Consider the following 22891-nt stretch of genomic DNA (forward strand, 5'->3'; position numbering starts at 1 on the left):
ATGCATGTAACTAATACGAAGATATTAACAACAAACAATTCCATATAGCACAGATTCTTCTGCTGCCAGAGGCTTTCCTGTAGTTTTGAGATCTGATAGCAGGCGTGCCAATAACATACTGTAGCCCAGTAACAAACATTCTTGAATACACAACCAGCAGCCCTCAAACCAGATCAAAATAAAGAAAATAAAAAACACAACTGAAAAAAAGACAAGCAGACAGATGGATGCACGCACGCATGGTGATTTTAAAGCCAGCCAGACAGAGCCAGGTTATCGAGACAGGCCACGCTGTTGGTTTAATGTTTTGTTTCATTGTGATTAGTATATTGTGCAGTTGTTTGTGTTTCAGTCTACCTGCTTGCACCTTTCTTCCAGGTTTCCTTCCCCAGGCACTGAAGGGGTGGTACTGGACCTGCTAGGCAACGCATCAGTCACCCAGTTATGAAGGGTCTGGGTTTAACAGGTAGAATGGTAGGATTAGGAAACAAAACAACAAACACAGGTTTACCTTCTTTTAAAATACCAGCACAATACTGATGCTGGGAGAGCAGGTGTAGCAGTGGCCTGTGCCACAGTGAGAGAGACAGCATTACTCGCAGTGTGCTGCTGCTGCTGCTGTATAAACACAGTCCCTGTTCCCCTGGTGTTGTGGCACAAGCCAGTGCTGGGCTTCCTTGCACCCAGGCAGGGGAACAAGATTAGCAGCCGTGTTCCACTATACATCTGGGTATCAACACAAGAGCAACACAAACACACAGGAAAAAACCTACATAAACAACTACTGCATTACAGGCATTACTTCTACAAAGGCAATTCCCACCATTAACACTTTACAGCTGGCTTTCAAGCTTTGAGAAGGAGCGGTACTGTTTACCAGCACTCAGTTTTATGGCTGGGGGTTGATAAAGGTCTTTGCAATCGCTCTTCTTCTCAGGAAACAAGAAAATGCAGTGTTTGAAGGTTCAGCCTGCACAGCTCGGGAAGGCTTGTGGTAATGCAGAACATTTTCTCATAAAGTTACTGGAAGGCAAACGCTCTTCACTTCACCATGAGAGCCAATGATAATGTGTGTTGCAGGCGAAGCCCAATTAATACAATACAAAAGAAAACCCATTCTAAAGGGATCTGGTAGGATAGGAAGGACATTCATCACTTTTCCTTGTTAACCAGTTATCAGGAACTGTCAGGGATTACTACTGCACATAGCAGAAGTCATTATGAAGGATATATGAAGAAATGTGCAAAGCATTTCAATACAATCAAGATATCACATATAAGAATATACCATGCTTAGTGTTTAACCCAATTTGTATCAAACTGTTAGTGGTACAATTCGCTGCATCAATTCAATAAAACCAATCTGAAACAATGAATCCCTGAAATAATAAAGCTAAAGTAAAACCCCATATCAATGAGCAGCTCAATCCAAAGCGTGATATTCACATGCTGCAGGTGGGCTTGAGATGGGGCTTGGGAAGGGTCATCAGAACTATACATAATGTACAGTAATTAGAGAAAGAATGTAAAACCCTCCTTTAAGCTGCTTACAATGTAGCAGCATGCTCTCAAGGCTAGAACATAGCTACAGCTGTAGCCTGAAGGGATGCACTGCTATGCTTCATAAGCCAAATTGTACCGGGAGTAAAATAAAAAGCTACAGCCTGACCGGCCAAGCCTGCAGAGTACATTCACTCTGAGAATGAATTACTGCTGCCCTCGGTATCAACATCGCAATATACAATAAAAACAGAGGTGTGCATTAGAGCGGGTGTAGGGGAGGTCAAAGCAGGCATGAGCTTTCCGAGTGATCTAGGCACTTCATTACTACAAAAAACAAGAATAAACAACAATATAGCAATGCATTTACTAGCAACAATAAAATATCAATGCATTTACTAGCAACAATAATATATCAATGCATTTACTAGCAACAATAATATATTAATGCATTTACTAGCAACAATAATATATTAATGCATTTACTAGCAACAATAATATATTAATGCATTTACTAGCAACAATAATATATTAATGCATTTACTAGCAACAATAATATATTAATGCATTTACTAGCAACAATAATATATTAATGCATTTACTAGCAACAATAATATATTAATGCATTTACTAGCAAAAATAAAATATCAATGCATTTACTAACAACAATAAAATATCAGTGCACTTACTAGCAAACAGATTTTACATTCTAACCTTTTTCCAGCCAGCACAGAGCTGAACAAGTCAGCTCTCATCTTCTTTAATAACCGAGTCAAGCAGAAGCACAATTGCATGTGCTACTAACAGTATGTCAGGAATTTCTATTTGAAGGCACTGTATGTGGGTACAGATCTTGAATTAAATGCACACTTTTGATACAGAAACATTATAAAAAGGGTCCCCCTTTGTCACCATCTCTGCAATCTTTTCCTAGTAGGACAGATCAAACCCATGACTGATGTGCTGGCTTTGCCAGAGTGCTGTGTATCCTCCCAATGCACTGATTCAGGTAACAAGCAATGCAGTGAAACACCTTGCCTTGTGGGGAAGACACTTCAGCAAGCGGGAATGGGGCTGGGTTTGAACTCAAGAGGATCTCCTAGAAAGGATCTACCCTGCCACATTCACCACCAACAGCTTGAACAATTTACAGAAACAAATCTGTTCATAAAAATATAAATAAACACAGCAGAAACAGGGATGGAAATAAGGCTCCCATTGCACAGCAGTTTGAGCCATTCCTGGTTTTACTATACATTTCCATCCCTGGATATGTATGATTATCAATTCCTTTCTTGGAAAAAACTAAACTGCTGTCTTCCTGATTGCTTTTAAAATGTTTTTAAAAGCCACCCGGAGATTGTGACCAGATCTTAGTTCCAGATCAATATACTTCCACAAAACATGCAGTAATTTCACCCCACCCCCTGTCCAGACTGCTTACCTTTCTCACATCAGAGCTCTTTGGTTCTGTTGTCCAGGTTATAATTCGAGAAACAGCCAGTCGAGTCTCACTGGAGTTCACAAAGTCAGTGGGGTCCATCTGCCTGGCCAGAGACTCGATATACTTCAGGATTGCAACCTTTACCTGGACCATGGGGAAATAAACAGAAACGTCAAAGAAAGAAAGAGAGAGAAAAGAAAGAAGAGAGAGAAAGAAGAGAAAGAAAAAGTGTGAAAGAAAAATGAGAGGAAAGAGAAAGATAAACGAGACAGAAAATTACAGCGCTATACAATTACTTAGAGCTACCTTAAAAGTCAAATCTTACCAAATAAGTATCAGCACCATTTCATAGGTCTGAATTATTCTTGTTTAAAAGCTACTAATGAGCTGAATGTCAATCCTATTTCAAAGCTGCAATTGTACCGCTTCCCTGCACAGATCACATGAAAGACAGCACAACTCTGCTCTTCCACGCTGTTTCGTGTGAAATTCCCAGACGCAGCTCTGCTCTTCCACGCTGCTTCGTGTGAAACTCCCAGAGGCAACTCTGCTCTTCCACGCTCCTTCGTGTGAAACTCCCAGAGGCAACTCTGCTCTTCCACGCTCCTTCGTGTGAAACTCCCAGAGGCAACTCTGCTCTTCTACGCTGTTTCGTGTGAAACTCCCAGAGGCAGCTCTGCTCTTCCATGCTGCTTCGTGTGAAACTCCACGCTGCTTCGTGTGAAACTCCCAGAGGCAACTCTGCTCTTCCACGCTGCTTCGTGTGAAACTCCCAGAGGCAACTCTGCTCTTCCACACTGCTTCATGTGAAACTCCCAGAGGCAACTCTGCTCTTCCACGCTGCTTCATGTGACCTCTTCAAGTAGAATGATGGAAGTTCACACTGAGATATTAGCCAAATAAACTGATACAACACTGCTTCCTTTTTCTGAGGGACACTCCAGATACGTACCTTGAGGTTTGGCGTTTGTGTTTGATCAACTATAAACCTCATCAGAATGTTAAACTGTTGATCGAAAGGGAAGGAGTCCCTGTGAAGACAAAAACAACAACAAGCATCGCTGGTGAACACTGCCAGCAAGTCAAAATAGGAGGAAGATTTCAAAAGAGAAAAGGAGATGAATTGACCTGGTGACATCCAGCGCTTTCTGCACTTTTGCCTGCACAGAGCCCAGCAAGTCAGCACCCATCTTCTTTAACAACTGTGTCAGCAGCACAAACAGCCAGTCCTGCAGGTCCTCTTTATGGATGGTAATAAAATCAACCAGGGTCTCCAAGAACATGCTGAATACCTGGCAGGTACAACACATACACCCGTCACATAGAGAGGCCAGCATCGCCAAGGGCATGTTCCTTACTCGTATACAGAGTGAACACAAGCACTTCTATACAGGAGAACTGGAAAACCTTCACCTAACCCTGTCTGATGCACATCTAATGGTTAATTTCTTCCATAAAGAAAAACAGTCCAGAAATCAAATGGAAGCACGAAATAAAATATTTACATACAATCTATATACAAATTCTTAGGTATATGCATCTGTTAGGTTATGTAAGAAAGCACTGTATAATAAGCAAGCCTAAAATATCCACAGTTTTAAAGAGCATGCATTAAAAAGACACGTGTACTTCTTTTCACTGTACACTTTAAAAACCTCTTACAATACAGCTGTCTGCTGACTTCACCAGTTAGAAGAAAAATGCACACACTTACTCTCTGATGTTATGATCCAACCCAAGGCAAAACATGCAACAAGATAAACACTCTGTTAGCACCATACAGTAAAACTGTTCAGAATTATTAAAACATGCAGAGTCGCTTATTATTATTATTGTTATTTTTAATTCAAAACTTTACAGTACATAAGAATAACTACACCATGTATTACTTTGATCAGTTTTGTTATGAGCCAAAACACACATAAAATCAATCCTAACATAATTCAATTCCTAATTTGCCCCTTCATCTCCCTCTTTGTTATGAATAAGGTATATCCTCAAGCAAATACATTTTGTGCTTAAATATGGAAAGAAAAAAGCAAGAATGTGTTTGTAGAGAAACAAAAACAGTGCCCTCTGCAGGCAAGTGCTTTTAACAGCAGTGAATAACATCTATACCATTTCTACACTCAAGCTAGCACAAAGTGGCTGGCTGCCCCATTACAGATCACTGCTGACCATTTTGTGCTGTATCAATGTTTTCAGAAGAGATTTCAAATATACTACAGCATGGATCCACTATCTCTGCCCAGACTTACAGGAAATAAAATAAAAACTATTTTCTTATGCACAGATTGCCAATTCAAAGCCAGGTGGTTTGCACTGTACAGTGAAAGCAGGTAAACTCACCTTGCTGTGAGGATCTGCAATGTACAGTGAAAGCAGGTAAACTCACCTTGCTGTGAGGATCTGCAATGTACAGTGAAAGCAGGTAAACTCACCTTGCTGTGAGGATCTGCAATGTACAGTGAAAGCAGGTAAACTCACCTTGCTGTGAGGATCTGCAATGTACAGTGAAAGCAGGTAAACTCACCTTGCTGTGAGGATCTGCAATGTACAGTGAAAGCAGGTAAACTCACCTTGCTGTGAGGATCTGCAATGTACAGTGAAAGCAGGTAAACTCACCTTGCTGTGAGGATCTGCAATGTACAGTGAAAGCAGGTAAACTCACCTTGCTGTGAGGATCTGCAATGTACAGTGAAAGCAGGTAAACTCACCTTGCTGTGAGGATCTGCAATGTACAGTGAAAGCAGGTAAACTCACCTTGCTGTGAGGATCGGCAAACATTCTGGTGAAGATCTCACAAAGCCTTTTCAGTTCAACACGGCTGAAAAAAAAAAATTAAAAGAAAAGAATACAGTCTACCCCGCTCAAAGACGACTCGAGGGATGTGCTCCACTCATTTCAGCAGTGCCTCTGGAGGGATGTGCTCCACTCATTTCAGCAGTGCCTCTGGAGGGATGTGCTCCACTCATTTCAGCAGTGCCTCTGGAGGGATGTGCTCCACTCATTTCAGCAGTGCCTCTGGAGGGATGTGCTCCACTCATTTCAGCAGTGCCTCTGGAGGGATGTGCTCCACTCATTTCAGCAGTGCCTCTGGAGGGATGTGCTCCACTCATTTCAGCAGTGCCTCTGGAGGGATGTGCTCCACTCATTTCAGCAGTGCCTCTCGAGGGATGTGCTCCACTCATTTCAGCAGTGCCTCTGGAGGGAAGCTTTACCCACCTCAGTGTCCTCTGGCTCTTCAGTAGATTCTGCAGGCCCACAAGCCCCTCCTTCCTCTCAGACCAGTTGGAACTGGCACAGTGGTTCAGGACCTCGGCCACGTCCTCGGTCTGCCGCAGGTAGTGAGGGACGCCCCCGTTCCTGGAACCGTAGGAGCGCTCGGAGCAGGCGCTGGACGCGTCGCTGTTAGCATCGTCGTCAGAGTACATGCCTGGAGGATCAAACCTCCTCCGCACTGGCTTCCTCTGAAACAGAAAATGTGTCACTGAAGAATGTGCAGAACACTGCTACAAAAAATCATACAAGAAAAAAGAAAATCCAAATTACCTGATTCCTGGAGTCTCCTAACAGCTGAAGACATTGGGAATAATAAGGAGGGAAAAGCAGAACATTATTTTACAAGCACAGAAAGTACACAAAACAACAACAACAGTTACTTAAGAATTAGGATAGATTCTTCCAAGCAGGTGAACACTACTTTAACACAGAAAGTGCAATACTGAACTGGATTTGACAATGTAACACGCAATGCAATATTTATGACTACCCCAGTTAGCAGAACGAGGAATATGACAACGTATGGATTGGTTATGGATTCGCACCAGTGCATCAGCGACTGCAGCCTCCACCTCTGTACTAGCGCTCAGAACCCGCATGGCGTTCACCGAAGCAGAAATCCTGGCTTGATGGGAAAGCCCAAACCGATCTACAAAAGAAGAGAAGCAGGATCAGTGAGAGAGATGCATGCAACTCCACTACTGCAAAAGGTTGAAAACATTCATCAGACAGCAACTCTGCTAATATTACACAACTAAAACAACCAAGTCATTTTAATACAGGGACTCCTAAGCACTTTATATGTGCAGCTCATGTAAAACAGTATCCCTCTGTTTCTTTCATCTCTGTTTTAATACCACTAATGCAATCTTCTCAATACTGCAACTGTATACTAACATTGCACCAAGAATATACAAGTCCAAAGGACACTCTGAGAGATGGTGTTTCTATGATCAAGTTGCAATAGCTTGAAGAAAATGTCCTCTAGAAAGTAAACCAAGCTGAGGAGTCACATTGGAAAAGGCTTGTGAGAAACATCAAAGGAAGCATGGAATGGTTAGGAGATACACAATAAAGAAGCAGCATCACATGGTATAAAATTAAAAAACCAGCACACAGTATGTACCGCTACCAAAACCAATGAGAAACACAAAATACAAAGAGAAACACTTCTGAAGAGGATGCAATGTCCTGCTCCAAAGCTAAAAAATTAAACAAATTGTAAAAAAAAACACAACAAAAGTAGTGAACTTAAAAATAAATAGTGTGTGACACTGAAAGACATGCGAGTGGCTAGCACGGGTTCACCTGGCTGTCCAATAGACTCGGCAGTGGAGAGAGCACTGGTGGACCTGGAGTGACGCCTGGAAGCTGTAAGGAAAGGAAGGGCAACACCCCAGGGGTTAATACAGCTCCTCAGGGAGCCTTACTGCCTGGACTGGAGGGACGTGAGCAATCCCTTTCCATGCGTTCTCAGAGACACGGTGACATGCAGGGATATGCACTGGGATCATGACAGGGATCCTACCCACACACTGCAAAGGGGTTCTGATGCACCCTGCTGGACTCTGGATCTTCAGCACAGATAAGAAAGACTGCATTCACAAGCACCAGAGACTGTCCTACAATTTACCAGACAAGATCCCTATGCAGAGGTGGCTGCACTAAACAAACACCAGTTACATGACAAGTGCGAGTTTTATAGTGTAGCCTCTCTGTGGCTGGGAGGTTCTTTTTGTTTTTATGCGTTTGCACATATTTCACTGTAAAAAAAAACAAACAAAACAAACAAAAAAAACTAAACAAATTTTGTTGGGCCCAGTGTAGTAACAATACACAAAATGAAACCACTGCCCAGCAGCAACTATTCACTTTCTAAACCTCCTGGGAAGGACGGATGTAAAAGGAAACCATGAAAACACGCACACCGATCAGAGGCGTGACAGCGTAAAAGCACCCTACGTACCGCAGTTATTCAGGATACAGCACGCGTTTGCCAGCTACATTTTAAATGAAGTCTAAAGTAGAAATGAATGGATAACACTGCAAAAATATACAGCATGCAAGTAAGCCTCAACAGTGGCACGGTCTACGCCAGGGCTGTCCAATCACAGTCCTGCACGGCCATTCCACTCCAGGTTTAACAGTGACACGGTCTACACCAGGGCTGTCCAATCACAGTCCTGCACGGCCATTCCACTCCAGGTTTAACAGTGACACGGTCTACACCAGGGCTGTCCAATCACAGTCCTGCTCGGCCATTCCACTCCAGGTTTAACAGTGACACGGTCTACACCAGGGCTGTCCAATCACAGTCCTGCTCGGCCATTCCACTCCAGGTTTAACAGTGACACGGTCTACACCAGGGCTGTCCAATCACAGTCCTGCTCGGCCATTCCACTCCAGGTTTAACAGTGACACGGTCTACACCAGGGCTGTCCAATCACAGTCCTGCTCGGCCATTCCACTCCAGGTTTAACAGTGACACGGTCTACACCAGGGCTGTCCAATCACAGTCCTGCACGGCCATTCCACTCCAGGTTTAACAGTGACACGGTCTACACCAGGGCTGTCCAATCACAGTCCTGCTCGGCCATTCCACTCCAGGTTTAACAGTGACACGGTCTACACCAGGGCTGTCCAATCACAGTCCTGCACGACCATTCCACTCCAGGTTTAACAGTGACACGGTCTACACCAGGGCTGTCCAATCACAGTCCTGCTCGGCCATTCCACTCCAGGTTTAACAGTGACACGGTCTACACCAGGGCTGTCCAATCACAGTCCTGCACGGCCATTCCACTCCAGGTTTAACAGTGACACGGTCTACACCAGGGCTGTCCAATCACAGTCCTGCTCGGCCATTCCACTTGAGGGTTTAACAGGCTTTGAAACACAGACCTGGGGCTATATTTAATTAAACTGTGCATGAGAACATTCTAAACTGTGCCTAAGACAAATTTAAGTCATGTTTTTATGCACAATTAAAATATAGTCCCAGGAGTGGAAGGGCCAGCTTTGGCCAGCCCTGTTCTCCACTGAATACGTTGTTTTAGGAGCTGCTCTGGGGTTTAACACAATCGTAACAAGCTATAAGAAAATGGAATATACTATAAATGGAATATGTATAAGAACACTGAATAATTCGGACACTCAACTAACAGCTCCAGTTTCTCCTGGTGAGCTTCAGATCTTTCACACATGTATACTGAATTCAAACACAGTGGAGAAGTGCTTTCATTCCAGGTTACCACTTGGGTACAGAGTGTTCAAAACAAGGGGATTACAATTCAATTAGGATGATGAAACTACTGGCACGTTAGCAAACAAGTGAACTCTTGATGCTGTGAAGTCTACAGTATTTCTAAATAAATACAATACCAAAAGACACACTATTTTTTTCTAACTATGTTACAGTGGGTGCAATGTGATATTACACAAACGAGGAATGTATATGTTACTGCTCCTGGCTAGCTGAATTGATGGCTACACTTGAATGCACCATTAATGGCTACGTTGCAACTATCAGTCATAAAAGGACACAACTGTATTGACATGTAGCAAGAATTGTTTTGTTGTGACAGAGTAATATGACCAGTGATTAAATCTAACTGCGAACACCATTCACTGTATATTATACCCCCCTTAGAAACACACTGTAACACATGTTACTTAAATCACAAGAGCAGCAGCACCTGCAGCAACACAGACAGGACTGCCCTCCCCTCCAGCCCTGTTACACAATCTTATACACTCCACACCGTGACAGTCAGTGACAGCTTGCACACTCCACACTGTGACAGTCAGTGAGAGTTATACACTCCTCACCGTGACAGTCAGCGAGAGCTTGCACACTCCACACTGTGACAGTCAGTGAGAGCTTGCACACTCCACATTGTGACAGTCAGTGAGAGCTTGCACACGCCACATCGTGACAGTCAGTGAGAGCTTGCACACGCCACACTGTGACAGTCAGTGACAGCTTGCACACTCCACACCGTGACAGTCAGTGACAGCTTGCACACTCCACACCGTGACAGACAGTGACAGCTTATACACTCCACATCGTGACAGTCAGTCAATGAGAGCTTACACACTCCACACTGTTGCTGGCAGTTCCTGTCTCCTCCAGTCAGAATGTTGTCTTCATCAAACCTGGGTGTGGATTGTTATTTCAGGAAAGTGCTTTGGCACACTAAGCTTCCCAACAGAGAAGGTTGGTACTGTACAGTCAGAGCATGCAAAGAGAGAGGGGGTGGGAGGCTGACAGGTAGCTGAGGAAGGAGAGAAAGCAAGCCCATTCCAGCTGGCAGTCTCTTGCGGGGTGTGGGGAGAGGGGAGCGGGGAGCCCAGCCTGTCTTGTACTCACCCAGTGCAGTGAAGCCCCGAGCAGGGCTCGTATCTCGACTGCTCTCACGACTGGTGTCGCGGCTGCACCCCTGACTCATGCTGGGTCGAGGGATACGGCTGCTCCGGGCTGGCGTGCAGTGGGGAAGAGTGGCACAATGTGAGCTAGTGGGTTAGCACAGAGCATGGCTTCAAATGCAGCCAGCTGCCCTTTCTCTCAAAGGGTTTTTTTTTTTTTTTTTTTTTTTGGGGGGGGGGGGGGGGGGGGGGGGGGGGGTAATTGCAGCATTAAATGCAGGCCAGCTGACTATAGTTGTCGACTACAGAGACAAAATAGTGTGTAAAGTATGGAAGAAAAAAATTAACCAAGCCAGGATTAAGACAGAAATAGCAGTGCACACAACCTTCAGACTTAATCCAGCATACCACCCCACCCCCCCCCACCCCCCACACACACACACAAACACATGTTTATTATACAACAGATTATGATTTGTGATTCTTCCTACATCTTTACAGTAAGAATTGCTCACAAACCAATTAATTAAATTCAAAATGAGTTTCAAACCTAGAAAGGATTTGTTTTAGATTACAGGTCTTGAAAATATGACATTTATTCTAAACAAGTATATTTATATCACATTTAAGTAACTGATATTAGCTGCATTACAGGAGATAAACGATGAACTGGACCTGCCTTGGCAGCAAGTATCCCTTCTGAGTTTCTAAAAGAACACACAGCGAGTTAAACATGCCTGACATTCATTTGAGAAATGCTACAATTAAAAATCCCTCTAAGGCCCTAGATCTTATAAATAGTATAGTTATCTTATAAATAGCATGCTGACTAATAGAAGCATATTTAAAATGCTGTTTACTTAATCTATAAAAAAAAATCCTCAGTTTGCTGAAACAAATCTAATTTTGCTACTGGTGCAGTATATCTACTGTCTGCATTCAGTTCAATTCCAATACGGTTTAATACGCACCTGCACTAAAAACCAAGGATCGAGCGAGTGAGTGAGTGAGCAAGTGTTTTTTACTGTTTCAACTTGGTAATGGAGGCTAATGCCCAGCCTACAAGTGTGTTATTCTTTTGTTTGACCCTTTTGGTGGTTCTTGTTTGTTTTTGTGTTTAATAAACGTGCGGAGTCTCGGCCGTGATGCTGCCCTGTTACACAGCCTAACAGAGAAACCCTTCTAAAAAGAAGTCCATTCAGCACATTACTAGCGCTCAGATATTCACACTGCAGCCGCACTTTTATTTTGTTTAAGCACATACTTGCAGACATTGGGTAGTTTCTTCCATTAGCTATATCTCTCTGTATCTCTATCTGATACAAGCCATTCCAAACCCTCTCGTTTCACCCTGACAATGTGAAGTTCCTGAGGGGCCAAGCACCCAAACCCTTGACGGCTCGGTATCCTCACCTAATCCCAGTCTGTTGGGGCTGGTCTCTCTGCTGCAGCCCTGACTGCGAGGGATCTTGCTTTTCTTCTCCGAGGGAGTGGACACCAAAGCCCCTCGCTGAGCTCTCCCGTACGAGTGTCCCAGGAGCTTCCCTGGAGAGCCGGAGCGACTGCCCGCTACAAACAAACAGCAGCCAACAGAGGCACAGCTCAGTGCAGGAGGAACACACACACACACACACATATTCTCAAAGACAGTTACTACAAAATGGCATTAGCAACCAAGAACAAAGCAAATCTATAACTGACTAATAAGTACTGTCATTTTATTCAGAGATTGTGGTTGTCTCATAGCAACATTGGACCAGGGATGATGATGATGACTATGAACTACCCGGGAACAGCATTCTTTGCAACCTTAACTTTATGCTGATTAAAAACTTCAAGCAGCTTCAAAAGGATCATTATGATCAAGGAGAGCCATATCCCACACCCAACCCAGAGTGGTATGAAGGAGGGCCATTAACCAGGGGACGGAGGAGACAGTAGAGAGCCTTACCACCAGCAGGGTTAGCCGATCTGGATCCTTGTTTGTGAAAGCAAGATAGAATAGTGAAAAGAAGCGAGTTACACATACACACTCAAACCGGCAGAGCCAAGCATGCACGTGCGATATCATTTAAACTAGTAGAATGTTCAAGTGTTCATTTTACAATTCAACCTTTTTATCAAAACACAAAGAGAATGAGAAGATTTAAAATGCTATTTTAGTAATAACCTCCCCCAGCACGCACTCTGAGAGGAGGGGACACACTCACGTTGAGACTGGGAGACCTTGGCCCGGTTGCGGCCCCGGTTGTCCGCTGGAGTTGTGCTGCCCCCTGCAGCACTGCCAGAACTCTGCCTCCTGGTGCGCACTCGGCCTGGGGAGGGAAGCTAGCGTTACTAACCACGAAACCAGCAAACGCAACCTAAAAGAAACCACTCAGCTGCTTATCCTGCGATTTAAACATGGAGCACAAGCATGTCCAAATTTGTCACTCCTGTGAGAATAGCGTGCAGCCGCTTATAGGTGCATCTAAAAGTTTACCACGTCTTTTTAACGTGCTTCAGTTAATAAATAAGTCGACAGTAAGAGTAAAGTTGTCTGCAGTTTTGATTTTCACTGGCAGATGGCAGCAGTCCCTAAGAAATGTGCTTGACAGACCGGGTCATGTGTATAAACAACTGAGAGTGAAAACTGGATACCTGTCTAGCTAGAGAATAAAATAAGGACTTAATTTATTACAATTTGTAAGGAAGCCTTGTCAGGACTGGTACTGGTTAAAACAACCTATTCATTTATTGTACCAGACAATAATGCATATATGAGCGCTATACACCCGTGCCTGAAACTGGGGAAGACACTGTATACAACGTGACTGAAAATTTGTGATGCAAGTTTTCTGATGTATCTGTATTAGATAAAGATACATCAGAAAACTTGCGTCGCAAATTTTCAGACAGACAGGAAAAGGAAGGAATGGATACAAAAGTATGCAACTTAAATGGCAGTGAGCCGAACATGTAGGAAGAACAGAAGACCATCTCTGGACCAAGGAGATACTACACCTCCAGGAAGGTGGCAAGCTGAAATTAGGAAACACGCCAGAGCAGCGTGGATGAGGGACGCAGCAGACAGGCTTGTGTGGAAGAATCTTGAGGCGGTCTTCATCCAGCAGTGGACTCAAAAAAGGCTGAAGATGATGATGATTATATATAGATAAATAAATAAATAAATCACAATTTGTGATGCACAAAGCGATAATGTTCCAGTAGCGTCTACTCACACACAAACTCAGCTCTGAGGGCCACAACACTGAACAGACAAGTAGCCATTTCATAACTTGTATGCTGCATACAGCCAATATACACTCTGTCACCGTACTCTTCAGTCTTGAACCACTGCTAACTGAGCAAACCCAGAAACTCAACTCCAGGATTGAATGAATGTGCTGCTGTTTCCAGAATTAACCCACATGGGAAGGTTTTATTAGTAAACTAAGACTCTCAGTTCTATCAGGGAGACGTGTACTCAATGGTATATGCTGTACAGACACATGGGTACATGTGCTTCTGTTCTGAGCATGCTCTTAATGATTCAGAGACTTGTTTAAACCAGAGCCACCCTACAGCCAGGCTTGCCATCCTCCTCTCTGGCACGCCCTGGGTAAGGAGGAAACAACGAAGGAAAACAGGTGAGCAAGACCAAGAGGGGGTCACAACCAACAATCCACATGACAGACAAGAAGAGAATCCTTAACTGTCTGCCAGGATAGAAGCGAGACTCCCATTGCATAGCCTTTCAATCCCTTCCAGTTATTAAGATCTTCTTGCAGTCTTTGCAGGTTTGTACACACTGTAGCACCTTGCGTTCTGAGGAAGCGATTTTCTACCCCCTACAGATACGTCGAGAGCTCCATCACAGTTTACAGAACAACTCGCTGGGTTTGGAGAGGCTGCAGCCCTGCCCTGGGAGCCCAGCACTCAGTCAGGTCAACACAAGGCAGTTTCAGGAGTTGCTTCAAAATATCATTTATTTTCTTTTACTGCTAAATATAAAAAGTTAATGATTTTTCCATTTGAAACATAACGTTATTGTATGATGTGAACTCAAGTGTAACACACAGACACAAACAGGAAACACAGAAACAGCAAATCCAATCGCAGGGATTCCTCTCAATCACAAAAAGAACACTGGCTTCCTTTCTTCTACCAAATTATTTAAAAATCTGAAATGCTTTCTGCTGGGATTTTGTAAAGTGTTCAATCTGTCAATCTCAAAGGACTTTAAAAAAAGGGGAAAAACAATATTAGGGGACTTGCTTTGTTCTCTTTCCTATAAAAACATCTCTTGAGGGGCCTTTGGGACCTCAGACTGCAGTGCAATACGAATCACATGACGAATGAAAGCACTACAGCCCCTACATGTGTCAGTCCATTTATCTGTTCAACTTATTGTTAAAGCAATAAGAGATACACAGTGAATGCTACTTTTTTCCACATTGTTATAAAAAGACGAAGGTACAGCCATGCAAACAAACCATGCAGAGCACCACTGCTCACAGATGAGGAATATCAGGTATATCACACACACTGTGTGGGGAACAGATACCAAGAAGAATACAAGGCTGTGGACAGACTCGTTACAGAAACAAACATCTTACCCTCTGATTTAGCGGGTGTACCATCTGAGTAAATCAAGTAAGCAAGGGAGGGGTATCAGAGAAAGAGAAGTAGAGGTTAGCAGGGGGAGGGGTATCAGGGAAAGAAAAGTAGAGGTTAGCAGGGGGGTATCAAGGAAAGAGAAGTAGAGGTTAGCAGGAGGAGGGGTATCAGGGAAAGAGAAGTAGAGGTTAGCAGGGGGGTATCAGGGAAAGAGAAGTAGAGGTTAGCAGGGGGGTATCAGGGAAAGAGAAGTAGAGGTTAGCAGGGGGTTTTCAGGGAAAGAGAAGTAGAGGTTAGCAGGAGGAGGGGTATCAGGGAAAGAGAAGTAGAGGTTAGCAGGGGGGTATCAGGGAAAGAGAAGTAGTGGTTAGCAGGGGGGTATTAGGGAAAGAGAAGCAGAGGTTAGCAGGGGGGTATCAGGGAAAGAGAAGTAGAGGTTAGCAGGGGGGTATCAGGGAAAGAGAAGTAGAGGTTAGCAGGGGGGTATCAGGGAAAGGGAAGTAAAGGTTAGCAGGAGGAGGGGTATCAGGGAAAGAGAAGTAGAGGTTAGCAGGAGGAGGGGTATCAGGGAAAGAGAAGTAGAGGTTAGCAGGGGGGTATCAGGGAAAGAGAAGTAAAGGTTAGCAGGAGGAGGGGTATCAGGGAAAGAGAAGTAGAGGTTAGCAGGAGGAGGGGTATCAGGGAAAGAGAAGTAAAGGTTAGCAGGGGGGTATCAGGGAAAGAGAAGTAGCGGTTAGCAGGGGGTTATCAGGGAAAGAGAAGTAGAGGTTAGCAGGGGGGTATCAGGGAAAGAGAAGTAAAGGTTAGCAGGGGGGTATCAGGGAAAGAGAAGTAGCGGTTAGCAGGGGGTATCAGGGAAAGAGAAGTAGAGGTTAGCAGGGGGGTATCAGGGAAAGAGAAGTAAAGGTTAGCAGGGGGGTATCAGGGAAAGAGAAGTAGAGGTTAGCAGGGGGGTATCAGGGAAAGAGAAGTAGAGGTTAGCAGGGGGGTATCAGGGAAAGAGAAGTAGAGGTTAGCAGGGGGGTATCAGGGAAAGAGAAGTAGAGGTTAGCAGGAGGAGGGGTATCAGGGAAAGAGAAGTAGAGGTTAGCAGGGGGGTACCAGGGAAAGAGAAGCAGCGGTTAGCAGGGGGGTATCAGGGAAAGAGAAGTAAAGGTTAGCAGGGAAAGGGGTATCAAAGTTATGCTACATGGATGTATTAACTCCACTGCAATATAAACATGGCATTAACCCAGGTGGAACAAAACATGAAAAAGCATAGAACCTAATTCAATTAAAAATAATAATAATAATCATAATAATAATAATAATATTACTATAATTATTATTATTATTAAGTATAGTAGCTTTATTTTTCTTCGACTTTAATTAGCTGAATTTCATATTAACCCAGGATTAGTTTTCAATGCTGTTAATATATATTTCCTTTAGATGGACCGCTGTACATTTATAAGCATGCAAGCTGAATATTTATAACCATGCAAGCTAAAGGGAAGGCAAATGGTTGAGCAGGCAGGAGTAAATGTTTAACAGTCCTGAATACTGAACTAGACACTGGCATCTAGGAATAAATAAGGTCCTGTAAGCTCTGCACTTGGCAGATGCAGCTAATTACTATTATGTTGGTTGCTGGCAAGCTGTGTCTTTAATACCATATTCAACCCAACCAGCTAACCAGTGCATAACATAATAATCCACTCCTCAAGATTAAGTGGACAGTGGGTTGTTTTACCTAAAGATGCGTAGGAGCCTGGGGGCAGGGCAGCCGCAGTGCTGAAAGGTGTGGCGCTGGGAGCTGCCGTCATCCTTGACTTGGCGCTGGCCGCCGCGTTCACATCCACGTCACTGCGAGAGCGTTGCAGGGATCCGGGGGTACTCACAGACTTGGAACTGACTGCTGATGATTTCAGGGATCGATGGAAAGAACAGCAGTTATCAGACACACACAGGAAAAGCTGAAGTGACATGAAACTCCTGCAGTGAAGTGCTCTAACAGCACGGCTGCATTATTGGACTTTGAACACTCTCGCTGTGGCACGGTGTTATTCGAATGTCCTGGAGACGAGTCTAGAGCACATCGATGAAGTCTCTCTTAAAATCAGCAGAACAACAACTAAAGCAACATGAATCCTTACCTCTGGACATGCTGCTTCCAGCAGGGGGCCGCTTTGTAGACAAAGGACGGCTGAAAAAATAAAAGCAGATTCAATGAGGGGAAACAGAAACTTTTTGCAATAATATTTCCGCACTATCAGCCTGTAAAAGAAACATTGATCCGTTTCCTCCCAGGATACCTGACGTCCTTGTAAAAGCTTCAGAAACTCTATTGGCATGCTGCAACAGCCCTGCTGCTTTGCTTCACTGTTCGAGTTTGTAGGGAGAATGGGTTTGACCCATAGAGCAGAATTTAAGACAATGTATTTCACTACACAGAGAGAACACTGGGAGAGCTTCAGTAAAGTGTGCACAAACACTGTGCCAAACTAACTGCATTCTGTCACTGCAGACAAATGGCTCTATTGAATAGGCTGAAAACAGTGGTGGATCTGTGTACCCGAGCCCCTTAGTTCATTAAAGGTTATTTAAATCAACATCTGTAGCAGAGCATGTGAGACTCTCTGTTTCAACAGAGAACTGCAGAGCACAGAGTATCCCAACATCTCTGTCAAATTCATTATTGTGCAATTCACTTCCAACTTGAAGCACACACGCAAGCATTGGAGGAGAAACAGACAGTGTCAAATCAGTCAGTCAGACACCTGGACAGGTACGTTAAATCACTGCACAGCCAGCTACTTGAAAGACATTATTTTCATTTTCTCTTTGTGACACTGTAGGGAGCTATTGTTTCTTTTTTTTTTTTTTTTTTAAATAAATACAGAAAGATATTAGGACTGAAAAACAAGACAGAGAGTTTATTAGCGTAAAAACAACTGGCAACAACTGGATTATTAGCATAAAAACAACTGGCATCTAGAACAAAGCTAATTTTGTCAGCATGTTCATATATTTTGATGTAAACTAGAAGAGGCTTTTAATCCAGCAGTTTATAAACGGTCCTGCCTAAGGTTTTCTGCACAGCAGCTCAGCTGCCTTGTTGATTCGAGCACTGAGCGATGTGGTTCGGTGTGGTGCGGTGTGGTGCGGTACGGCGTGGTGCTTTCCACTCACTTGAGGCTTTCCTGGGAACTGGAGGAGGACCTGTCTGACTGAGGCAAGGAGACAATGCTGTCCGAGTTCTTCAGGTGAGACTGCAGGGCTTTCTGGTAAGAAGACTCCAAGTTATGAAAAAGGAGCTCTGCTTCCCGACTGAAATGACCATGGAATCCCCAGTAGCACCTGATTAGGGGGACGGACGAGGGTTATCGGCTCCAGTTATTACAGTATTTAAAGAAACGTTATTAGAATAAATGCAGGCAGAACATTTAAACGCGCGCGCGCGCGCACACACACACACACACACACACACACACACCCTAGATATCATTAACATAAACATTGATGTTAAAAATTAAACTTAGAAATGGGTGGCACCTTATCTCATGCCTTCCTTTTTATTTATTTCAACTTGATTTGATACTTTTAGCCAAGGGAAAATATAATATACAAAGTACAATCTGTATACATGTTACAATATTTTAAAGCAAACCAAAAATAACGGCGGCAGATAAATATATGAAACAATAAACATACTTTCTTGCTACTGATCTGGCCTCGGAGTCTGCATCGTGGATGCCCTTCTTAATTGTTTCAGTCAAGACCGGCAGGTGTCTATGATAACAGGAAAACATGGTTCTGAGTGAAGAACGGAGCATGGCTTACCTTCCCACAAACTCCAGCTTGGAGCCTGGTCAGGGTATCTCTGGTGACATTTAAACTCAACAAACAAGCTCCTTCGCTTTACCTCACAAAGCCATTTGGGAACCAAATGCTGAGCTCAGAATACATTTCTAAATGTACTTCCTTGTGTTGCTATAGAAACTGCTGAGAAGCAGGGCTCAGTGCGCTCACACTCCTCCTCCGTTTAACCCAGAGAAGGCAGTTAATCCCCAATCCAGGACTGCTTAATGAACGGCATGCCTTGACATCTTACCTCTCTAATGAGTGCGTCTGCCATTCCTGAAGCAGCAGGTCTAGAAATGTGTAGCAGCGCCTGGGACACACACAGAGGCATAAATCACAAAAAAAAAAAGAAAAAGGATAAACTCTTCTGCAGTTTTAAAAGCACATGCAGTGCAGCTTAAAGGCAATATCTCCATTTGCACTATAATTTAAATCACAAAATCAAGTGAAATGACTCCACCCACGATTACCTTCTAACAGCTACAGATTTCGACGTGCAGTTACTGGTCATGATGGGAATCAGCCTGGGGTAGTGTGTGTGCTGGAAAACAAAATGGAAAGGATTACATCACTAAGCAGCGGATCTGAAAGTGCGGGAGTACGTTTTCAACAGAAATGCACATCCTGTAAAACACTTCCATTACACTGTCCAAATAGGTAGAGATGAGCACCTTGTATCTCGCTGCACCGTCCAGCAGCCCAGTCACAGTGAACTACACATTGTGGGTTAGGTCTGCGTAGTGCTGAACACACAAGAGCAGTTGTACTCACGCAGCAAATTTAATCAGAACCAGGGAATCTCCACTGTTCCCAACAGGAATCACTTGTGAAGGCTGCTCGTTTAAGACAGCTGAATACAATACAGGGATGGAAATAACCATTGCATAGCAGTTTGATCCACTCCTGGTTTTACCTCAGCTTGTTACCTATACAATGCAGCTAATGAAGGAGTGTATTAAAACATGAAACAGGTAAAACTGCTATGCAACAGGAATCTCATTTTCATCCCTGCAGAACCTCAAAAAAATATGAGGGCTAGTAAGCATCTAACAAAGAAGCAAAAATGTACAATCAGTTCTAGTTTTCACATCATTTATATAGGGTGAAAAATTCTCTTTGGTTTGGAGTTTAGAGAATATTGTTACTGTAACAGAAGCTGTAATTGGTCACAGGTAATAAATAAGCCAGTTGAACAAAGAAACGCAAAAACAAAGCTAGTGCGTCTACTCACACGTATGACGAGGTTTATAGCGGCTATGCCAGCTGTAGCCATGATGTCTACTCACACGTATGATGAGGTTTATAGAGGCTATGCCAGTTGTAGCCATGATGTCTACTCACACGTATGATGAGGTTTATAGCGGCTATGCCAGCTGTAGCCATGATGTCTACTCACACGTATGATGAGGTTTATAGAGGCTATGCCAGTTGTAGCCATGATGTCTACTCACACGTATGATGAGGTTTATAACGGCTATGCCAGCTGTAGCCATGATGTCTACTCACACGTATGACAAGGTTTATAGCGGCTATGCCAGCTGTAGCCATGATGTCTACTCACACGTATGACAAGGTTTATAACGGCTATGCCAGTTGTAGCCATGATGTCTACTCACATGTATAATGAGGTTTATAGCGACTATGCCAGTTGTAGCCATGATGTCTACTCACACGTATAATGAGGTTTATAGCGACTATGCCAGTTGTAGCCATGATGTCTACTCACACGTATGACGAGGTTTATAGCGGCTATGCCAGCTGTAGCCATGATGTCTACTCACAAGTATGACGAGGTTTATAGCGGCTATGCCAGCTGTAGCCATGATGTCTACTCACACGTATGACAAGGTTTATAGCGGCTATGCCAGCTGTAGCCATGATGTCTACTCACACGTATGACAAGGTTTATAACGGCTATGCCAGTTGTAGCCATGATGTCTACTCACATGTATAATGAGGTTTATAGCGACTATGCCAGTTGTAGCCATGATGTCTACTCACACGTATGATGAGGTTTATAGCGGCTATGCCAGATGTAGCCATGATTTTGGCACTGTTCGGAACTAGATTGAGGAGAGTTGGCATGATGCTTTCAGCACCGTGGTCAAATCTGTTTCCCAGAACTGTAGAGAGATGCCTGGAAAAAACAAGAGATGTGCATTGATAAGAAAGAGCAGTATGTTTTAAATCACAAGTTTTCATCTTCATTAATGCTTCAATGGATTTGGAACTTCTTGTTACATCAAATGATGTGCCATTCCTATGTCTAGGGTTGGGTAACTGGGTGCTTACTCTGCCCAAGAGAGTCACCGACACCAACGAACACTAACATTTATAAGATATTCAGTACTTAAGAAACTTTTCAGTGTTTAAGAAGATTCTCTATTAGACAAACATATTAAAAAGAAGGGTCTTTGTCAATAACCTACAAAATGCTGATCAGGTTCAAACGTACTTCTAAGTTTTAATGAGATGTGAAATGCCAAAGCAATCTGAAACCAAGGCAGCAATATACAGGTTTAATTTGACATTGTCTGCAACATGAATAGGAATGCAGGTGTGCAATACTATTGGAACTACACTGGTACTTCTCTAAATAGGCAAGACAACAAAAAAACTACACATCCCGCCAGTTTGCCTACACTCCCTTTATTAAATGAAAGGGATGATCAAACATCATCAAAATGATTTAACTAAAGGCAGTGGTCTGCTAGTCTGCTATTTGCTATCAGCACATTCAGTCAAAAAAAGCTATAATCCTAAACTCAAATACTGAAAATGAGTAATCTGTACCCCAGGGTGATGCAAGCCTCCCTCACGACCTGTGAACGCAGATCTTTAGCCGATAGCTTGAAGGCTCCTTCCAGAAGACGCAGCTGCTGAAAGTAGCCATCGTATTCCACAGCACCAGCCAGAAGCAAAGAGCGAACCTTCTTCAGCTGGAAAAAACAAGGAAGCAGATGAAAGCGGCTGGCTCAAACACAGCTGCTGCAAAGAGAATGCAAGACATTGACGTACTGCAACTACTCTCTGCTCCCAGTCGTGTTTGTCATCCGATAAGATTTCTCTGATCTTGTTCATGGAGTCTTCAAGCTCTCTGCTGGAATAGATCTGAAAACGAATGAAAGCTCTGTTAGATATGCAATCCTCATTGCTATTGATATCGATGGAGTTCATGTTAGATATGCAATCCTCATTGCTATTGATACTGATGGAGTTCATGTTAGATATGCAATCCTGATTGCTATTGATATTGATGGAGTTCATGTTAGATATGCAATCCTCATTGCTATTGATATCGATGCAATTCATGTTAGATATGCAATCCTCATTGCTATTGATACTGATGGAGTTCATGTTAGATATGCAATCCTCATTGCTATTGATATCGATGCAGTTCATGTTAGATATGCAATCCTCATTGCTATTGATACTGATGGAGTTCATGTTAGATATGCAATCCTCATTGCTATTGATATCGATGGAGTTCATGTTAGATATGCAATCCTCATTGCTATTGATATCGATGCAATTCATGTTAGATATGCAATCCTCATTGCTATTGATATCGATGCAGTTCATGTTAGATATGCAATCCTCATTGCTATTGATATCGATGGAGTTCATGTTAGATATGCAATCCTCATTGCTATTGATATCGATGGAGTTCATGTTAGATATGCAATCCTCATTGCTATTGATATCGATGCAATTCATGTTAGATATGCAATCTTCATTGCTATTGATATTGATGCAATTCATGTTAGATATGCAATCCTCATTGCTATTGATATTGGTGGAGTTCATGTTAGATATGCAATCCTCATTGCTATTGATATTGGTGGAGTTCATGTTAGA

General features: G+C 43.2%; 1 protein-coding gene across 22 annotated transcripts in view; it reads right to left on the reverse strand.

Annotated features, from left to right (window-relative positions):
- LOC121322493 (CLIP-associating protein 1-like) overlaps positions 1-22891 on the reverse strand; it is a 95679-nt gene that overhangs the window by 21235 nt on the left and 51553 nt on the right. For 4 of the 22 annotated variants that reach the window (XM_041262561.1, XM_041262570.1, XM_041262560.1 and 1 more), the window contains 24 exons: positions 22052-22144; positions 21827-21972; positions 21035-21170; positions 19504-19574; positions 19284-19343; positions 18884-18961; positions 18362-18529; positions 17326-17375; positions 16923-17087; positions 15190-15213; positions 12802-12906; positions 12543-12569; positions 12005-12160; positions 10596-10703; positions 7535-7597; positions 6772-6875; positions 6497-6520; positions 6170-6414; positions 5708-5771; positions 4659-4661; positions 4073-4236; positions 3897-3975; positions 2945-3088; positions 358-453 (listed from right to left, as the gene is read on the reverse strand). In XM_041262561.1, the coding sequence (XP_041118495.1) occupies positions 358-453; positions 2945-3088; positions 3897-3975; positions 4073-4236; positions 4659-4661; positions 5708-5771; positions 6170-6414; positions 6497-6520; positions 6772-6875; positions 7535-7597; positions 10596-10703; positions 12005-12160; positions 12543-12569; positions 12802-12906; positions 15190-15213; positions 16923-17087; positions 17326-17375; positions 18362-18529; positions 18884-18961; positions 19284-19343; positions 19504-19574; positions 21035-21170; positions 21827-21972; positions 22052-22144 (2373 nt within the window). The remainder of the gene's footprint in view (positions 1-357; positions 454-2944; positions 3089-3896; positions 3976-4072; positions 4237-4658; positions 4662-5707; positions 5772-6169; positions 6415-6496; positions 6521-6771; positions 6876-7534; positions 7598-10595; positions 10704-12004; positions 12161-12542; positions 12570-12801; positions 12907-15189; positions 15214-16922; positions 17088-17325; positions 17376-18361; positions 18530-18883; positions 18962-19283; positions 19344-19503; positions 19575-21034; positions 21171-21826; positions 21973-22051; positions 22145-22891) is intronic. The other 18 variants (XM_041262573.1, XM_041262568.1, XM_041262562.1 and 15 more) reach the window with 17 other exon arrangements.

The sequence above is a fragment of the Polyodon spathula genome, chromosome 10 (genome assembly GCF_017654505.1).
Source record: "Polyodon spathula isolate WHYD16114869_AA chromosome 10, ASM1765450v1, whole genome shotgun sequence".
In the NCBI taxonomy this organism is placed as follows: domain Eukaryota; kingdom Metazoa; phylum Chordata; class Actinopteri; order Acipenseriformes; family Polyodontidae; genus Polyodon; species Polyodon spathula.